The sequence below is a fragment of the Desmodus rotundus genome, chromosome 1 (assembly GCF_022682495.2).
Source record: "Desmodus rotundus isolate HL8 chromosome 1, HLdesRot8A.1, whole genome shotgun sequence".
NCBI lineage: Eukaryota > Metazoa > Chordata > Mammalia > Chiroptera > Phyllostomidae > Desmodus > Desmodus rotundus.
Window position 1 is genome coordinate 132,534,678 of NC_071387.1, and position 18,411 is coordinate 132,553,088.

Below are 18,411 nucleotides of genomic sequence, written 5' to 3' on the forward strand. Positions count from 1 at the left end.
ACTTCTCAAATTTTCTTTGAAAGCATGTAATGCTAACTTTGGGGGGTGGGGAGGGAGAAATAACAGAGTAACTACCAGCGCTTACACATATTGAATACAGAAGTTGAAAGAAGTCCCTCAGACTACGTTGCTCAGTGAACCCTTCAAGTTTATATGTGATGGGGCAATTTCACCTTTAAAATATTCATATATTATATAGACAAATCTACTTCTAACCAAAATTCCAAAACCAGTGCAAAGCGGTGTTTTGTACTGTTGTTCTCACCTTCGTCGTCTTTGGGGCACAGCTCGCAGGGGTCCCCCCAGCCCTCTCCTGGCATCTTGCTGCAGCAGCATTTTGCCTTTGTGGTGTTGAAAGCTTTGGGTACAGAGCACTTTCCATTTTCAAAGTTCGTGAAGCAGAAGCTCTGGCGAGTATCTGCTCAAGAAAGCAAAAGCACGGTCCTCCTCACTGGGCATCTCGAAAGATGGAACAAGTTGCACGGAACTGTTTCTGACAGAACGTTGCACATGGGGTGAACATGTGCAGATCAGATTAGCAGTTAAAAGGTCTGGAAATCCTCAATTGCTGATTTCGCTTGCCAGTTTCAGTTGACTTGCCTATAAAATTTTATTTAATTGCTTAAAATGATTAAAATATTTTTATAATGTGCTTGGGAAATTTGAGAAATTATGTTCAATATTATAATGATTTCCAGATCTTTTTCCACCATTACATGGTTGCCTAAAAAGACGATGTAAGTAACTTTCAGTTAGTTAAATCACATAAAAAACAACTCATATAGGAATGTACAAATCAATCTACATCAACAAAATGAAAGAGTGAAACAAGAAATTTTCCTTTAGTGTGAAAACTTTAAAATACGTGTAAACAGTCAATAATTGAAAGTACCTTAAAATCTGTCCACTGCATATACTTCTCAGACCTACAGTCTTTTAAAGTAAATGTTCTGGGGGGACAGGGGTTCACAGGAGACCTGCATTTTTAACTTACAGATGATGTATTTGCCATGCACATGTACTTTGTAGTGACAAATACTAGTATAATGATGCACTGTCCAACTTTGAAGTTTCTGAGGGTGAATTATGACAGAGCAGTCACTTCAAAGCTTACCAAAGCATCTTCGTCCATTATCAGACAGCACAAAGCCAGGGGGGCAGATGCACTGGAAGCCCCCAGGAGTATTGGTGCAGGAACCAAAAAGACAGATGTTGGGATCTTCGTCACATTCATTTATATCTGCAGAACAGCAGCATTCATTACTTTAATCAAGTCAGTACCCTGTTCAACATTTCACAATAAATAATTTGTTCATACTACAACAGTCTACGAGCCATTGGGTATTTAACATGAAACGAGAGATGGCATTATATAAATATTTCACTTATTCTTTAAAAGTAAACTATTATTGCTTAAAAGTCCAGTTTCAACTCCCCATATGGCCTAGATTCTCATGTCGATCTCCAGCTCCCTGCACTTGACCCCTAGGCATGTATGTATGCACATCTGCCTGCCTGACTTGACCAGTTCCATCAATGTCTTACAAGCACTGCAAGCTCAACTGGTCCCCTTCTCTGATGCTCCTCTCTGCATCCTAAGTTGGGATCCTGGAGTCACCTTTATTCCTCAAACTGGCCATTGAACCTCCATATGCAAAAAGCATGTGATCTATCAATTCAACCCCATCTGTACATTCAAATTCAACATCATTTGTCACTGGGATTACCGTAAATCTCCTAATTGACTTCAGCATCCTCCTCTCTTCTCTCCACACTGCCACCAGGACTGTCTTTCTAAAACACACATCTATTTGAAAATCTGTGCCTATGGAACTAGGAGGACTCAGATGTATTTGGAGAATTTTATCACTCCCACATACCCCCAGAATGGTTTCTTAAAATAAAAAGAATTCCTTACCACTGATGTTTGGCACTTTTTGTTGGAGGCACTTATATAAAGGGTTATTTTATCTAAATGAAGGAACATTACACACTTCCAGCCACATTAGGATGCGAGCTCCATGAGGACGTGATATGTCTGTCTGTCTGGATCACCAACAATGTCCCCTCAGCTTAGTCTAGCATAATGTCTGGCACACACTATGTCCTTAATGTATATTTGCAGAATTTTCATTAGTGAGTTGTATCCTACTCTTCCTTTTCTTTTTAAAAAATATTTTATTTATTTTTGGATAGAGGGGAAGGGAAGGACAAAGAGAGGGAGAGAAATATCAACGTGTGATTGCCTCTTATGCACCCTCTACTGGGGACCTGGTCCACAAACCAGGCACGTGCCCTGACTGGGAATCAAACCAGCAACGCTTTGGTTTGTAGGCCAGCACTCAGTCCACTGAGCCACACCTGCCAGGACCCACTCTTTCTTTTTAAAGAAAGAAACAAACAAACAAACAAAAACCTCCCCTGCAATGCTTCACACTGGCTGTAGCACTAAGTTCAATCTTCTGTGCTGGCCATTCGATGGCCTTTACCACACTTGTGTTACCTGTGTCTTCAAATGGCCTCCTCTGCTCTGCTCCTTTCTTTGATTAGTAAATTCCTATCCAACATTTAAGAGCCACCTCGAATGTCACCAATCTTTTGTGATGAGCTTCCTGGACATGCCACTTGTCTCCACTACCATCATTATTCATAGCCTCCTAACCTGCTCCCACATCCTGAACATACCTCCAGTGCAGTGGCTGTCACACTGGATCGTAGAAGTATCTTTACAAAGCAGGTTTATTTACAAAATGTGTCTTTTTTGTTAGGCAATGAGTTACCTGAAGACAAGGCCTGTATTCCAGCACCTGAAAGGTGCCATGTTCAGTATAATGTCCATTGTGTGTTAGAATGGATTTGCGTGTATGTATGCAAGTGAAAAAATATGTTTGTGTGTGAAGCATTTCATCTACAAAAAATTGATAGAAGAGAGTCAGATCTGAAGAAAATATTCTTACAGTGACGAAAGTTAACTAAAAACCTATTTTTCAAAAATGCAAAATAGTGGCATTGCTAACAATGGATAAAGAATATAAAATATTTATTAAGTATAATAAAATATATAACCAAATCACAGGTGTTTTTTTCACTGAGAAAAGGTAGCTGAGTCTTTTTGACACAAGGAAACATATGTATTTTCATTTCCCCCCTAATGGATAACATACTGCTACAGCTGGTCCGTAAAGGGATGGATCACAAGAATAATGAAGAACTGAGAATAAATATGGAGGAAGAAAACGAAAGAAAAAAAATTCTTAAACATTCCAATAAATTTCTTACTAAGGCGCTTCTATTATTTATTATTTTTTAAGTATTCAGAACGCTAGAGAATCTTACAATGAACTATACAAATCAGACAGAAAAGGGAAAAGGTATATAAACCAAATTGGAATGACTAGGGATATCCATTATATGTAATTATATGCTCTAAAAATAATTAAATTTAATGAAGTAAACTATTTCCTTCAGTTCTGTCTACATAAATCCCTTGTATGTGAACAGAGGAGCTACACAGAATATTTTAAAACGTAGGTAACTGAAAGGCAAAAACACCCTCAGCAATCACACTAAGATTCTGGTGCTTCTGAATTTCAACAAGACTGTAAAAACTAATTTGTATAAAAGTGAAATAAAGTAACTGTAAAAAGGTTGGCCTTCATCATGTCCACCAGGAAATTCTGAGACCCACTTTTGATGTGGTTACAATGTTCTTGTAAGCTGGAAAAGTTTCAACAGAAAAACATCTGTTATGACAAATGGATTAATATTTTCTGTTTTGACATGAGGCCTTCCCAAGGAGAAAAAAGTCTCAACAGCATTGTCAAGATTTTCTGCTTCACATTTCTAGGACTCTGGACACCTTTAATAGCTGTTTTAAAATTGGTTGCCAAAGATTACAATTTTTGTAGACACTCTTTAAATTCAGTACAAAGTCTCTGCTGGCATTTGGAAAAAAGATTAGAGTACACCGAAAATTATTTTACTAGTAGAAGACTGCTGTTACTGAAAATCCCACATCCCTAAATTCTGCATTCCCATCACTCCACCTTCAAATCATTTCTGATGACTCAGTAAGACAAATGTACACAGCCGCGTGTTGGCCTCCTCGGGTAGGCACGCTCGCAGTGGTCTGGATGTCGTAGGCTTCCATGGAGTCTGCACTAGGTCTCACTACACTGAATGGCTCGGGGACCTCAGAATAAATGTGAGCCTTACCGATGCAGTTCTCGCTCTTTACTTCATAGCCTGGGGGACAGATGCATCTGAAGGACCCCTCCAAATTCTGACAGGTACCGGGAGAACAAGAGCCAGGAAGGGCTACACATTCATTGGTATCTTTAAAGAGAAACAAAATAAAAATTACCGTATTTTTTGGACTATAAGAGGCACCCCCCCCCAATTTGGGAGGAAAATGGGGGTGCCTCTTATAGTCCAAATGTTGCTTACCTGGCTCGCTGGGTGGTGGGGGAGGTGGTGGAACAGGGTCACAGGAGGCAGGAACAGGACCACATTTTTTGCTTCAATTTTTTTTTTCCTATTTTCCTCCTCTAAAACCTAGGTACATCTTATGGTCTGGTGTGTCTCATAGTCCAAAAAATATGGTACTCAAATATGAGATAACTGTTGCCAAGGGATATTACAATGATTTCCGCTTTGACCTTCTGATCTGCTAGGTTACCATGGACAAACATGCCCCGAGATACTCTTTTGACATCTTGGGTCTTCCTCATTTGACCAGAGGCGAATTTCCTTGTTTTGTTTCCTTTGTCTACTTTTACTTAGATATGGATAGCCTCAAGCTCCCAATAAAAACACTGCACGTGAGTCATTTTCAATTGTTGGCTTATTCCTTATAAGGAATATGTCTTAACTTGGTCAAGTGATCAGATGCTCAAATAAAATGTGAATGAGTCCTTAAGTGGGCGGCAGGGATAGAAAACAACAGAAAGACTGTTTATTATTCAGATACTTACCTATACAGTTCTTGCCATCTGGAGTAAGTTCATAACCTTCATTACATAAACACTTGAAGGAGCCGATTTCATTAAAACACCGTCCGTTTCTGCACACCTGACCAAAAAAGGAACTGCACTCATCTATGTCTGTAAGCAAACAGGAGTCAGCTTTTAAAAGAGAGCTCTCACACATACACTGTGTCAAAATTCACAACGTAAAAACGCACGTGTTGGTACACATTTACAAAAACCCTACACTACAATCCTCATCGCCACAGAGAAAAGTGGCTCATCTCGTGAGTACCATGTGACTGATAAGGTCACATAGAGCCCTACTGTATTTCAACCACAGTGGCACATTCTGGATATTAATACAACTCAGAAATTTATAACCACGTAAAAGTTGAAGGTTTCAAGGGAAACTTTCCATTCTTTCCAATTGAAAAAATATTTCTTTTCCCAGAGGCAGAGGAATATATAAATTTAACTTGACTGCATAGTCTGCAACTGACTCGACCTGGAGATAAGCTGACAATATTCAAAGGACAAATAATGGAGCATATTAAATACAGAAAAATCCATTACATTACAAAGGCTCTAGAATTGCTGACATGTTTTACTGACAGAATACTGAATTTGAAAAAAATATCCTTTGGTGTTAGGTTTTCAGCGAAGCTCTGGGTTGACTGCAGTTGAGTAGTTTTCTGGGTAGTCTGAGGATTGTGCTTTGATCAGAAACACGTCTGGGTCTTCGATTCTCTGTGGCTGTGCAGAGGGTCTGAGAAACTATAGACAAGACGGTGGTGGTTGAATAAAATGTCCAATTAGCTGGACACTGTTTTCCCAGTTGCAGAATTTTAAAAAATGAAGAAAACTGAGAAGAACCTATGTTGGGTTAAATTAGGAGATAGGGTTCAGCCATGATGGTCCCATAATGGTTACTTTCATATCCCTTACAGGACCATGTGAAGTAAGTCAGGCTAGGTTTTCAAGTGTCATCAGCACAGCGCCTGACACATGGTCAAGGAGAGACACTGACAGCACTGGTGGTCATCTCTTGCGTTATCTCCTCCGCCAAATACAGGCACCTCCCCCACTCACGAGCAATTCTTATTTCAATCATTGTCTGTTAGGGCAGAGGCTAAAATCCTGTACCTCTGCATAGTAGGCAGTTTTATTTTCCGTTGAAAACCTGAAGTTGGTCACAAACAGAGATCAAATAGGCTTCTGAGGGGCGACGTGGAAACCTAGTCACCATGTGCTGTTTCTGTGGGAAAGGGCACCCCTGGCTTCAAAAGCTGATGGGACATGAAGTTCCAACACACAACATGTTGTTAAGTTGAAGACTGTCGGTATCTGAATACACGTCAAGAACAGGTTCTATTAAATAACTGTAACAATGCTGAAACAAAGACAGGTCCATCTTCCATCCCAGTTAAAGGGTAAAAATAAACCCACACCAATGCACAGTCCCCATACATCGACCACCTGCACGGCTTTCCCCTGAACTGACAGGCTGATTGACAGAAGCACTCAACCCAGCAAACTGTGTTGTGATTACTTACACCAATACTAAGGCTTTAGTTAACTAGAAATGAATGATGTCACATACCCTTTGGCACACATTTGCAATTTTAATAATGAAAATATTTATTCTTTGGTGTTATTTGTTATTTCAGTGTGTTGTGTGGAAATGGCACAGGAGCACCAGGAGCCTGAGACGGACTGAGTACTTACCCAGGCAATCGTTATTATGAGTGAGCTCAAACCCTGGATAGCAGAGACAGTTATAGGACCCGACGGTGTTTTTACAAGTTCCATTTCCACATGGATGCCGCTCACACTCATCGACATCTACAAAGAAACATCGGCTCAACATTTCGGCACAAAAGGGATCAATTTTTAACGAGAAAAACATAGCCTATTCTACACTGACATCATTTTACTGATTTAGTTCGATTGTCCTCACGCAATACTAGGAACTCAAATTTACATAAAAGAAAATAAGCATGAGGTAGGAAAAATGCTAAATTATAAAATTGTAAGAAAAAGTGCTGTTTAATGACTTACAGGCATATGTAACTCTCAGAACAAGGCCAAGCAAGCATTCCCTTAAAGAAGGTGGTTTTTTTGGATTGTTGATTTTGTTTTCTGGGTCTTTTAAAATATTTTTTATTGTTATTCTATTGCAGTTGTCCCAATTTTCCCCCTCTGCCTCCTCTGCCCAGCCCACCCCCTGCTCCCACAGGAGTGGAGGTGTTTTAATGAATAGTTTGCTTGTCACCTGTAGGGAAACTAATCATTCAAAACCTTAAAAGAATTCTGTGCTATTAAGCATTATGAACGCTGTCTGAGACATCTAGAAACCGTTATTTGATCAGCACAACAAAGAAGCTTTAGTTTCCTAGATTTTATGAATTGGTGGAATCTAGATTGAAGAAGTCAATTAGAATGCAGTATTGTTAGCCTTCAAAATATGAAATTGAGAAAATACTTAGAAAGGGCATTCTCATATAAGAGAGAAGATCTCCTAGACTATGAACTGCAGGCTGCTGAACCTCCTCCAACCTTGGGGGGTGTGGGGGTGGCGATATTGTTCCTTAGGAAGAAAGCTCTGAGGAAGAAAGCTTTGTTTAAGAGAAGTATTACCAAGGAGTGTAGCTGACTTATCCTGTATGAATTGTTAGGATTGAGGGCAGATTTCTCCATATGAATTTCTGAATAAAACAATCTCTTATTTTTTGGCAAATCATATTCTCTCTCTGATGCAAATAGGGCCAGATCCTCTATGAGTCCTTTCCACAAGCATCTCCTAGACAACTCTTCCTATCACCAAGGGACAAGTCCAAGGGGGAGCCCTTAGGAGGCAATGGACAAATGGAGATGCTTTCCTGGTGGTCCTCATTGTATGGGTACACCACAAAGTAAACTAGTTCTGCAGTACTGAAATCTGACTTTACTCTTCATATGGATATTGTCTTAAATATCAAAGAGTAGATTCACAATTTTAGCTTCTCCTAAACTGAGAACTTGCTAACTATAAATAGCCAAGTTATGATTTAATTTTCCTCCTTCAAGTGCAAGGCACAGAGAACACTTTTCGCAGAGATACAGCCAGTGGCTGACAATGGATTAAAGGAGCTATGCTGAGTTCCAAGGCATCCACCCATCTGCTTTTGAAATCTTATTAATCATCAGCTCAGCATGTACTTACTGAACACTATTACTGGTTAATTCACCATTACATTAGCTACTGTTGCTTCTAAAAGTTGTTTTTAAGAGTTAAAACTCAAAAGAAGCAGATAAAGCCCAAGTATTCAATGATTTGGGGGGGAAGGGTATATATGTATATATGTATGTATGTGCATGTACATATATTCATTTCAAAACTGTCACTCTTACTACTTATTCCCTGGCATTTTTGTCGTCAAAAAGGCTCTGTCACCTCCGTAGTGACGGGGTGGGGGTGGGGGCGCAGCTGGGACTACAGTGACTGCCACATAACCCTGAGTGCCCCAGAGCCCATGTGAAAGTTGTCTGGGGAAAGGGGTTGTGAACACTGAACCGAGGAACGTACTGGGATGTGTCCCTGCTTACAAATTTTATATTGCGTGAAACCATAAACCATTCAACATAGTTAACTTTGTGCAAGATTGTTTCTGATAAAGGCATGTTAATTTGGCAAGTGACCAAACCGTAGCCTCTTCTGGACGCTCCGCTCCACCTCACCCTCTGGAGCTAATGCCCCCTCTTACCCATGCACATGGTCTGGTCCTGAGAAGCCTTAAAGCCGTTGTGGCAGATGCACTGGTAACTTCCTTGCAAATCAACACACAGGCCATGACTGCAAACATTAGGAATTTCTAAACATTCGTTGCGATCTAAAACAAAGAAAGACAACGTTTCACATATCTGATTTTTATTAAGATTCCTTCATTTTTTTCACAGGCATGTTTCTATAACCTGCTATTAATTATTACACACAGGCCGAAAATGAACCATGACAACAGCTGAATCAAAATAAAGACTTTAAAGTGTCTGAGTGTCCTTTTAAAATCATGCAATTTTTATATGTTGACTGGTATCTCAAGGATACCATTTTACTTTCGGTCCAATACTAGGAAAATCCACCGAAGAGACCTCTTTTCTGAACAAAGTAATCTAATATATATGGTAAAATAGGTTCAATATCAATGAAGAGATTTACTAAGGAAATCTTTCAAAACTGTCTTTGAAAATACTTTTTGACAGAAAAGCACAGACGACTTTTCAGGGTAGGAAATCTGAAGAATGCTGTGCTCAGTGCCAAAGAATGAAGTCAGGCTCCTCACCGACACAGGCTCCGTTGGGCGAGAGTTTGAAGCCCGCAGCACACTCGCAGCGGTAGCTGCCAGGACTGTTGATGCAGTCTGCATTTCGCTGGCACAGATTATCGCCATTGCTGCACTCATCAATATCTGAAAGAGCAATAAATTCACGCTTACAATTTCAATACTGCATTAGTATTACCTTTACTTAACCATTTGGTCACTGACTCCTAACTTCTGAGAAAGAAATTGTAAAAAATCAGAAAGCTATCTAACACTATTCATGTCCACCAAACTTATGCGGAGACAGGTCACACTTCGTTCAGGTTACCTTCACAGACCAGGAGTAAGTCGTTGTAACTGAATCCCGTAGGGCATTCACAGCGGAAACTGCCAATCTGGTTGATGCACACACCATTTGCACAAATGCCTGGGATCTCTTTACATTCATCAATGTCTGAAATTGAACAGATTTGATCAAATATATGTGGTTCTGCTTAACGTACCCACCATGCATCCTCGAACAATGGGAAGAGAACACACTCAATGTCACTGTCACCAAAATCAATTCCATACTGGCATGAGTGGTTTTGTGCTTCGTCAAAGCATACATTATTTCCTTTAAACAATGATGGGAAAATTTAAGTAGCTGATGAAAGATACCAAATGCTTTCAGTATCAATGTAGCAAATGAACTTCCGTCAGAATCACACCTCCTCTTCAACTTACGTGTCAGGCTCCTCTAACTGCTGCTGATAAACACATCTGATAAAGAAAGCTATGTTTTCTAAATGTTATGTCCTTTTTTAATATGTGCATTGATAATGAAGGCTTAAAATGAAATTACTTTTATAATCTTTGAGGAAGAAAAGTAGAATGAGCAATAGAAAGTACATTTAGCCCTGGCTGGTGTGACTCAGTGGGTTGAGCACCAGACTGCAAACCAAAGGATCAGGCACATGTCTGGGCTGAGGGTTCGATCCCCAGTTGGGGGCTGTGAGAGGCAACTGATCCATGTTTCTCTCGCACATTGATGTTTCTCTCCCCTTCTCCTTTCCTTCCCCTCTCTCTAAAAAAATAACTAAAAACTTAAAAAAAAGAAAATACATTTATAAGGAAGTAATTTATATAATTAATAATCTTGCAAATTTGTAAGTAGATTGGAAGAAAGGGATATAGCAAAGGAACACCAAAAACTTAAACATGTATGTATGAAAATAGCAACTAAAAGTTAAAATAAGAGGGGTTACTTAGAGTCATGTGATATAATATGCACCAAAAAACTACAGGTTTAGCTTGACATGCATGGAACCTGTCACGTAACTGTCGTAACAAGCACCAGCCTGTGCTGACAGAACAGTGTCGCTGGTCACACTGGTTAGAGCCTGTAACCACGCTGTCTCTTGTCTGTCAGACTGTATCAGATCAGATTTGTATTATTACATTTTATGGGACTTCAAACTTTAAAAACACCGAATACCTTTTTACAGAATTCTACACACATGTATTAAAATAAGCATAAGCTGAAAAAAACTCACCAACAGCTTTTCCTGTGTGAATGTCAAAGGTGAATCCAGGAATATTTCCACATATGGTTTTAAAGTCAGCTTTAAAATACAAACAAACCAAATTCACTCTTAACATTCTCCAACTCCTTCAAAATAAAATTTTACAAGTACTACCTTCATTGCCAAATATATTTTATATTATTCACAGCCAGACATTTTAATTTCGATCGTGACAATATCTGCTCCTAGACTCAAGGCGAAGGTCTGGGCAGTCTTTGCCATTATCATTACTGTTATCGTCACTACTGACCTCTCACTGCTCGGACACTAGAAGACGAAGAAACCATTAAAAGATTCAAAATATCTACTTTGGGCACATAAATTATTTTTCTTTTGATAAGCAGGGCTTTAAAACCGATCCAACTTATGTAGATTTAAAAAACAAATTAAGAGTACAAATGTAAAAAGGCATTACAAGTTGCACAAAAGGCATAGGCGTAAAAAATAATTTTGTAATGATCAAATAGGTTATAATGAATAATGCATGAGATGTAAATTTTGTCTTTTTTTAAAAACATAAATGTCTGTTTGCTAAAATGTGAAACTTGAGGCATCAAAAACAATACATCATGGAATAAAATAGAGACTAGAAAAATTACTCCTACACATAGTTCACAAAACTAATAGAACCTGAAACAAATTCTAAGTTTTTTCAGTTCCATAATTAAATCGTTTTTTTTTTGTTGTTGAATTTATTGGGGTGACCCTGGGTAACAAAATTATACAGGTTTCAGGTGCATGATTCTACAACACATCCTCTGTGCCCTGTATTGTGGGTTCAGCATCCCAAGTCAAGTCTCCATCCATCACCATTTGTCTCTCTATACCCTCCTCCACCTCCCTACATCCTCCTTTCCCCCACAATCCCTACACACACATTCTAATACTTAAGATGCAAACTGCTTCTGATGCCTACTGCTGAGTGCAACTCTTGAAGAGTATTAGGTAAAACATATACAACATACTCTACTCCAGCGCTATCAGAGGAGGGCCTTCCTATGTTTCATCCACCAACACCCACCACACATCCAGAACATACTGAGAGGCACATAAAGATGCCCAGTTTAATGGTTTCTAATTGCCTGGCAACGTGTGAACTGTAATTTATATACATCATCTCATTTAATCATCACTACAACCATGTGAATTAGTCACTGTCATTACTTATTATTCCTATGTTATATATGAGTCAGTTTCAGAAAGGATTAATAATCTGCATAAAGTCAGACAATAAGTGGCAGAGTCAATTTGAATTAGACCTGTCTCTCAAACCTAAGGCTTTTACCTCTTCTTACAAAAAATAAGTAATATTTCATTCCCCAAACCAGTGATTTTCTAGTTCTAACTGATGGAGTTTTTAAATTAGAGAACTGTAAAAATGTTTCTATTTGATTTTTTGAAACAAACTATGGCAGGAGAGGGTTAAGAAAATCCATTTGCCCAGTGAGTCTGAACCACCAAATGGCACCCCCGTATCACTTTTCATCATCTCTCATTAATTTCACTTCATCATCACATTACATCAACTTTCTAGTACATGCAATCTAAGTAATATTTAGTAATGAATATATAACCATTGTTTCTTATTGGTCCTACTGGATCAACTTAGTATCTAAAATTATTAAAAATGACCACTTTCCAAGAACCTGAGCAGGCAATAATTTTAAGATAATTTTTTTTGCTCTTGTCTTTATTTTCTTTCAGTTTTTCTTTCAAAAGAATCTGTGCTTCTAAAAAATATTTTACCATGTAACATCAGTTCTATTATTCTGCCTAAAAATGTCAGATAAGTTTAAGGGGAAAAAATGCTAAGGACTACTTTAACAAAAAGTTTCTTTCATGTAATGTTTGCTCATCAAATCCATTTTTTGCATATTTTCCAAGATCGAACTAAAGTACAACACTATTGAACTTAATGGACTTTCAAATTTTTTCATCAAAATATTATACCTTCCAGATCTAGCCCAAAGACACAAAGTAGTTAGTAAAAAACTATTTTTTCAATGAATAAAAGAAGGCGTAACCAGCATGGTATAAGATAAGGAATTAAAATAAGCCAGTGCTATCAACTTTAACTCTTTAGCAATGGAACTTATCTTCAGTGTCCAGACTCCTAGTCAACAGACATTCCAGAAATTAGTGTTTGTACCCCAAAGAGGGCCACTTGGGTTTCAGAACCAAGCATGTCTGGTTTTAGTGCACGTTGCTTTTACTAGACTGCCACCTATAAGCCTGTGCCACTGCCCTGGCCTTCAGCAGAAGGATGGGGTCTGTGCTTACCTGTCCCTGGGGTTGGGCATGGTTCACAAGGTTTGTTCCAGGCTTTGCCCACGTTGTATGTGCAGCAGCACATCCTCTTAGTCACATTAAAAGGCAACTCATTCTCACAAGTGGTTCCGTTATAGCTTCGGTAGCAAAAGCTTTTTCTCATGTCTACGCGTAGAAAAACACGAGCCAGCCAGTCACATCATCAAGTAGCAAACAGTGAAGCCTACATTCATGGAGACCCCAGACTTTCTCCAGGGACATAATTCTAAACAACGTCTCGGTCATTTAGAGGAGTCTTAAAATAATCCTTTAGGTTAAACATGAATCATTTTTAGGTTATCGTATCTCCTGTTTCTAAATAAGGGATTTCATTTATTATTTTCTTGGGAAACAAAGTTAATAGATATTTTTTCTATATTTGAAAGCATTTACATATTTTAAAAAGTATTACATATTAAATTTCAAATGTTCTCATTTGTAAAATAATGTTCACCTTATTTATTTAACTTTATTTTTATTGCTGACACCATTACAGATGTTCCTATTTTCCCCTCCTCTGCCCACCTCCACCCAGCACCACCTCCCTCATGCCATCTCCACACTGATGTCTGTGTCTATGGGTTATGCACAGATGTTCTTTGGCTGGCCCCTTCACTTTATAATGTTCACTTTATATAAATGAAAAATGAAAATTGTTTAAGAACATGTAATTATAACATTTGATGAAATTTTCTACCTTAGACTTGTGTTTTTTTTAAAAAATGTAAATTTCCTTTTCCAACACTAAGGTGCAGGTGACAAACAATACTGTACTAGTTTCAGGTGCACATCAGCGCCTCTGTATTTATATACTTCATAATGTGGTCAGTACGACCTGCTCCCAAACTTATTACGGTATTGACTACATTCCCTGTGCTGTACATTACAGCCCCATGACTTACTTATTTTATAACTGCATGAAGGGGTAACAAAAGTTCAAAAGCATGATACAGAGCCAGAAGTTTATAAGACTTTGAAATACTTATTCATAAAGATTTACTTCTACATTTTATGGACTCATTCTGAGACACAAGCACCTCACATGGGAGGTCAACAACTGTGACCTAAGTGACCTCAGAGACCTTCACGTACGTACCCATGCAGTTGTGGCCTCCATTGACCTGCATGTATTCAGGTGGGCAAATGCAGGTGTAATTTCCCAGGGTGTTGTAGCAGGTCCCAGGCCCGCACACACCAGGATGTGCGAAACACTCATCAATATCTAGAGCAGGCAATAATATCCATTAAAATATTTCCCCACGAATTTATATTATTTAAACTACTGAACAAAGCATATGATAACTCCCAAAATCCGTGTTTCCATAAATCCAGAATTTAAAGCAATTACGCTGATACTACTCCAAAATGAGCAATGGTATGACATGAGGTGTGGCTTTCCTTAAAAGAAAATAATCCAATATTAAAAAATATAAATGATCAGAAGAAATTATTCCAGGGTGGCAAAAAATAATTTAAATGGCACCTGCATTTTTTAAATTGAAATTTCATATTTTTCAAATGGAATTGCTTTAAAGCTTGCTGTCCTTTTATGTCATTTACAGTAAACTTTAGTGCTAACTTTAAACTGAATCCAGTTAGGACAGCCTTTATGGTCGCAGCTCCTTTTAAATTAGTACCTATTCCGAGATTCTAGCAGCAGTTCAACTGCCGATTGTTCCCCATCTTAAATCATATTTCTTCCAGATGCATTTACCTAACATGTTCCAAAAGAAAGGTTATAATGGAAATGCTTCCATGTTTAATGTTCATCTTTAGAAGCCTTCACCGATTCCACAAATAAATACTGAGATTTACTGTAAGCTAGGACTTGTAGCCAGAATGATGAATAAGCTACGGACCTTGCTCCCCATCTAGTGGGGACACAGGCCCCTAAAAGGATGACTACAGTGCCTAGTGATAAGTAGGGGGGGCGGGGGATGGAAGCAAGAAAGGTGTCTGCATCACCTCTGCATTTCTTCTAGTGGTCCAACATGTAGTCCAACATTTAAAAATTACTGAAGAATATTAACTTAATAGACTCATTCAAGCTTACCTATTTTCCCTATGAAAACTATAATCCTAATCAATATTTCAACTAATAAGTTACTTGATAGTGGATATTTTCACACTACTCTGGCTTCTCCCATTTATATTTAATTAATCCATTTATGCATAAAAAACCAACAGTAAATTATAGCTAATGAGCTGTGAATTAATTTATCTGGAAGTGTTGATATGAAAAGAAAAAAGCCATGAACCAGTCTCAACACATCTTTTGATAGAATGTGAGTATGGAACCCCTTCCCCAGGCCTGATCGGGAATTCTGTTCTAGGTAGCACTGATTGTTTTTTAGGTATAAATTCACCTCACCCTCACAGATGCGGGTTTCCTCGCTGAGGTAGTAGCCTTGTGGGCACTCGCACTGGAAGCTCCCGAAAGTGTTGATGCAGTTTCCTCCCTGGCAGAGACCTGGTAACTCCTGGCACTCATCAATGTCTGCACAAGGGGAGACAGCTCACTTACAACCAAGACCATCGTGAAAGACAGGACTTCCTGTTAGAGCTTTCAAACCCGTGACTTCCATGCGTCCATGTGAATGCACACTTAGCAGGTTTATTCTGACCACGGAGAGTCCTGCTTTGTTGGTGCTTTGCCGCAATCTGAGAGCAGTTTTAAAAGCAAGATGTGGATGATTACGGCTGGGAGATACAGTAAAGGGAGTTTCTTTGCGGAACAGTCAGACGGTAGATCACTGCAGTGGGTCGTACTTCCCTGACTTACAAGTGGTTATTTAGCATCCTGGTGATTGACTGTCCATCTGAAATTGTTCAAAATAACCCTGTTGGGGTTGCTCCACACTACCTTTTTTCACCAGCTTTTCTCTTAAGTTAACGCTTTACCATGGTTAAATCTGGGTGAGAACTGAAACTGCACTCACCTTCTAAGATGATTGTGATGGGGTTAGGTCTGAAGCCTTCACCCCCAGGACACAAGGTATAATATTCAGCTACAAAACAAAGAAAAAAAGAGATTTGATACCCATGTCCAAGCGGCTTAGACAATGAATGAGCCTTCAGCAATTGCCAGGCTCAAAACACACATACGTTTTCTTTAGGAGCCATTCAAATACCTTTAAAAGCATATTGTGTTTTCCATGAAATACAATCATTACTTCATAAAGTATGTAGACAGGACAACAAAATCCATTTGTTTTAAATTAAAGAAAATAATCCTTTGCAGACCATTTATATCACAACTTTTTTTGGTTAGTAAATAAAAACTCAAATACTTGACAATTTACAAGTTTCATCTATGTCCTTATTGAATATATGTTTCAACATAAGGCATAATATGAATAATTTCAGGAGTACAACAGAGCTATGAACCTGAACTGAAACAACCTCTTGAGGAGAACCAGGTATAGCCTAATTTATCCATGACACCATGGAGAATTGATAATATCACTATTCATATCGGACTGTGGTTAAAATTTTTTTTTTCTTTTTATCATATCATGAAAAGCAAAAAGAAGAGGAGAACTCAAATTTGTTTTACATAAAACACCCTTGGCTGGTTTCAGCATAATCACTGAAAGTAGTCCAAATGTAAACGTTTGGCCCTTGCTCTTTCTCCTGTCTCTAGCTCAAGAAAAAATTGCAACAGGTCTTCAGCTACCCAAGTTTGTTCCCTTCCTCTGCTTCAGCTCCATACTCACTGCTATTGACAGGGGGGCATGTCTCGCAGGGGTTCCCCCAGGCCTTCCCCAGGGAGCAGCAGCAGGAGGAGCGACTGACGCCCACCCCAATTTCGGTGTTGCAGGACAGGCTCCCATCTCCTCGAGGACCGAACTTTAGGTAGCAGTTGCCCACACGGTTGTCTGCAGAGAAACACAGGAGCTTAAAATTGCCCTTGCCATAGTAAGAATTTCTTTTTAGAGAAAGATCACTCAAATGACGAGAGTCAAGTTTTTGTACATTAATATAAAAGCTTTGTCATCCTCAGTACAAAACAATCTCTTGCATAGTGAAACAACCTTACTCAAAGCTTTAGTTAAGAATTGAATCCTAACTCAAGTTTTACTCCATATTTTCTTGGTCTTGAAGATATGTATACCTGAAATGGTCCTATGAATGCAATTAACTGTTTGTCAGCTGTGATGCCTGAACCTGTAACACATCCATTTCGTAAACACTGATTCCACATTTCAAACACATCTCTAATAGGTTCTAGCTTATCATTACTCCTTGTTCTTTTTCTTGATTTTGCATCATTAAAACACATACGTGAACACATTTTTGAAAACTCTGACAGCTCATAATTTTGTTCATGAGAGGGCAGCTATTTCCTCTGCTCCACAAATGGAGCCTATTTTCACTTTTAGATTATCCACACCAATTAGAATCATCAATGATTTTCTTCTATTTCTGTATCACATACTTCACTCCAATAACCCTTGTCTAAACATCTGGGTTCACCATTTGTGTACCTAAGACCCACAGCAATTAAAATTTGAATACAGAAGAAAAAAGAACCTGGGATGGTTCAGGTTCTCATCAAATATTGCATGTTGAATTTCTTACTGACTAACAGACAAGAATACAATATTTCCTTTGCCTATAGAAATATATGGTTCACTTAGTCTTTGATTCTGGAAAGTGAAAAGTTTCACCTAAGATACTGGCCTCTGAAGACTCATACGTAGCCTGGCATTTTGCGTGTATGATGAATTTCATCATTATCTTTAGAATCCAGACTAGAGGGTTGGTCTCTGTTGCATTCATCTTCTGACACACCTAACAATTATAAAATGTTTTCCACTGTCAATTTTCTTCTCCTGCCATTATGGCCAGAAAGTAAAAACTTGAATTCTCAAATGTGTTCAATAAATGCTCAAAGAAGATTCAAAATATAGTCTCTCCAGTCTTCCTTTATACCTTTTTGAAAGGTGATGTAATCCCTTGTACAAAACAAGAAAGTTGACAAATAATGCAACAGTGACATTTTATTTCACTATTGGGTCATCTTTCTAGGTGACACCATCATTTTCCACTTTGTAATTATATTCTTTGTTTTAGCATCATTGGGCATAACTAATAATGAAATAAAGTGGTTCAAAAGAAAATTAAGATCCCTAACATCTCATCGTGTAATGGTACTTGTGAGACAGAGTGAGTCTTTGTTCTTTGGAAAACCTCTAAGGAAGAATAAAGCCATGAAGGATCAATCCACATAAACAGAAATGTTCTAAAAAGAAACTGAAACAAGAAATTGAT

At 38.4% G+C, this 18,411-nt stretch overlaps 1 protein-coding gene across 1 annotated transcript in view; it reads right to left on the reverse strand.

Annotated features, from left to right (window-relative positions):
* Nucleotides 1-18,411, reverse strand: part of FBN2 (fibrillin 2) — a 251,867-nt gene that overhangs the window by 33,738 nt on the left and 199,718 nt on the right. Inside the window, exons 37-50 of the mRNA XM_024571456.3 lie at nt 16,854-17,015; nt 16,077-16,145; nt 15,509-15,634; nt 14,234-14,359; nt 13,111-13,263; nt 10,801-10,869; nt 9,594-9,719; nt 9,287-9,412; nt 8,711-8,836; nt 6,693-6,809; nt 4,974-5,102; nt 4,216-4,335; nt 1,115-1,240; nt 266-418 (exon numbers count right to left, since the gene is read on the reverse strand). Of these exons, the coding sequence (XP_024427224.2) occupies nt 266-418; nt 1,115-1,240; nt 4,216-4,335; nt 4,974-5,102; nt 6,693-6,809; nt 8,711-8,836; nt 9,287-9,412; nt 9,594-9,719; nt 10,801-10,869; nt 13,111-13,263; nt 14,234-14,359; nt 15,509-15,634; nt 16,077-16,145; nt 16,854-17,015 (1,728 nt within the window). The remainder of the gene's footprint in view (nt 1-265; nt 419-1,114; nt 1,241-4,215; nt 4,336-4,973; nt 5,103-6,692; nt 6,810-8,710; nt 8,837-9,286; nt 9,413-9,593; nt 9,720-10,800; nt 10,870-13,110; nt 13,264-14,233; nt 14,360-15,508; nt 15,635-16,076; nt 16,146-16,853; nt 17,016-18,411) is intronic.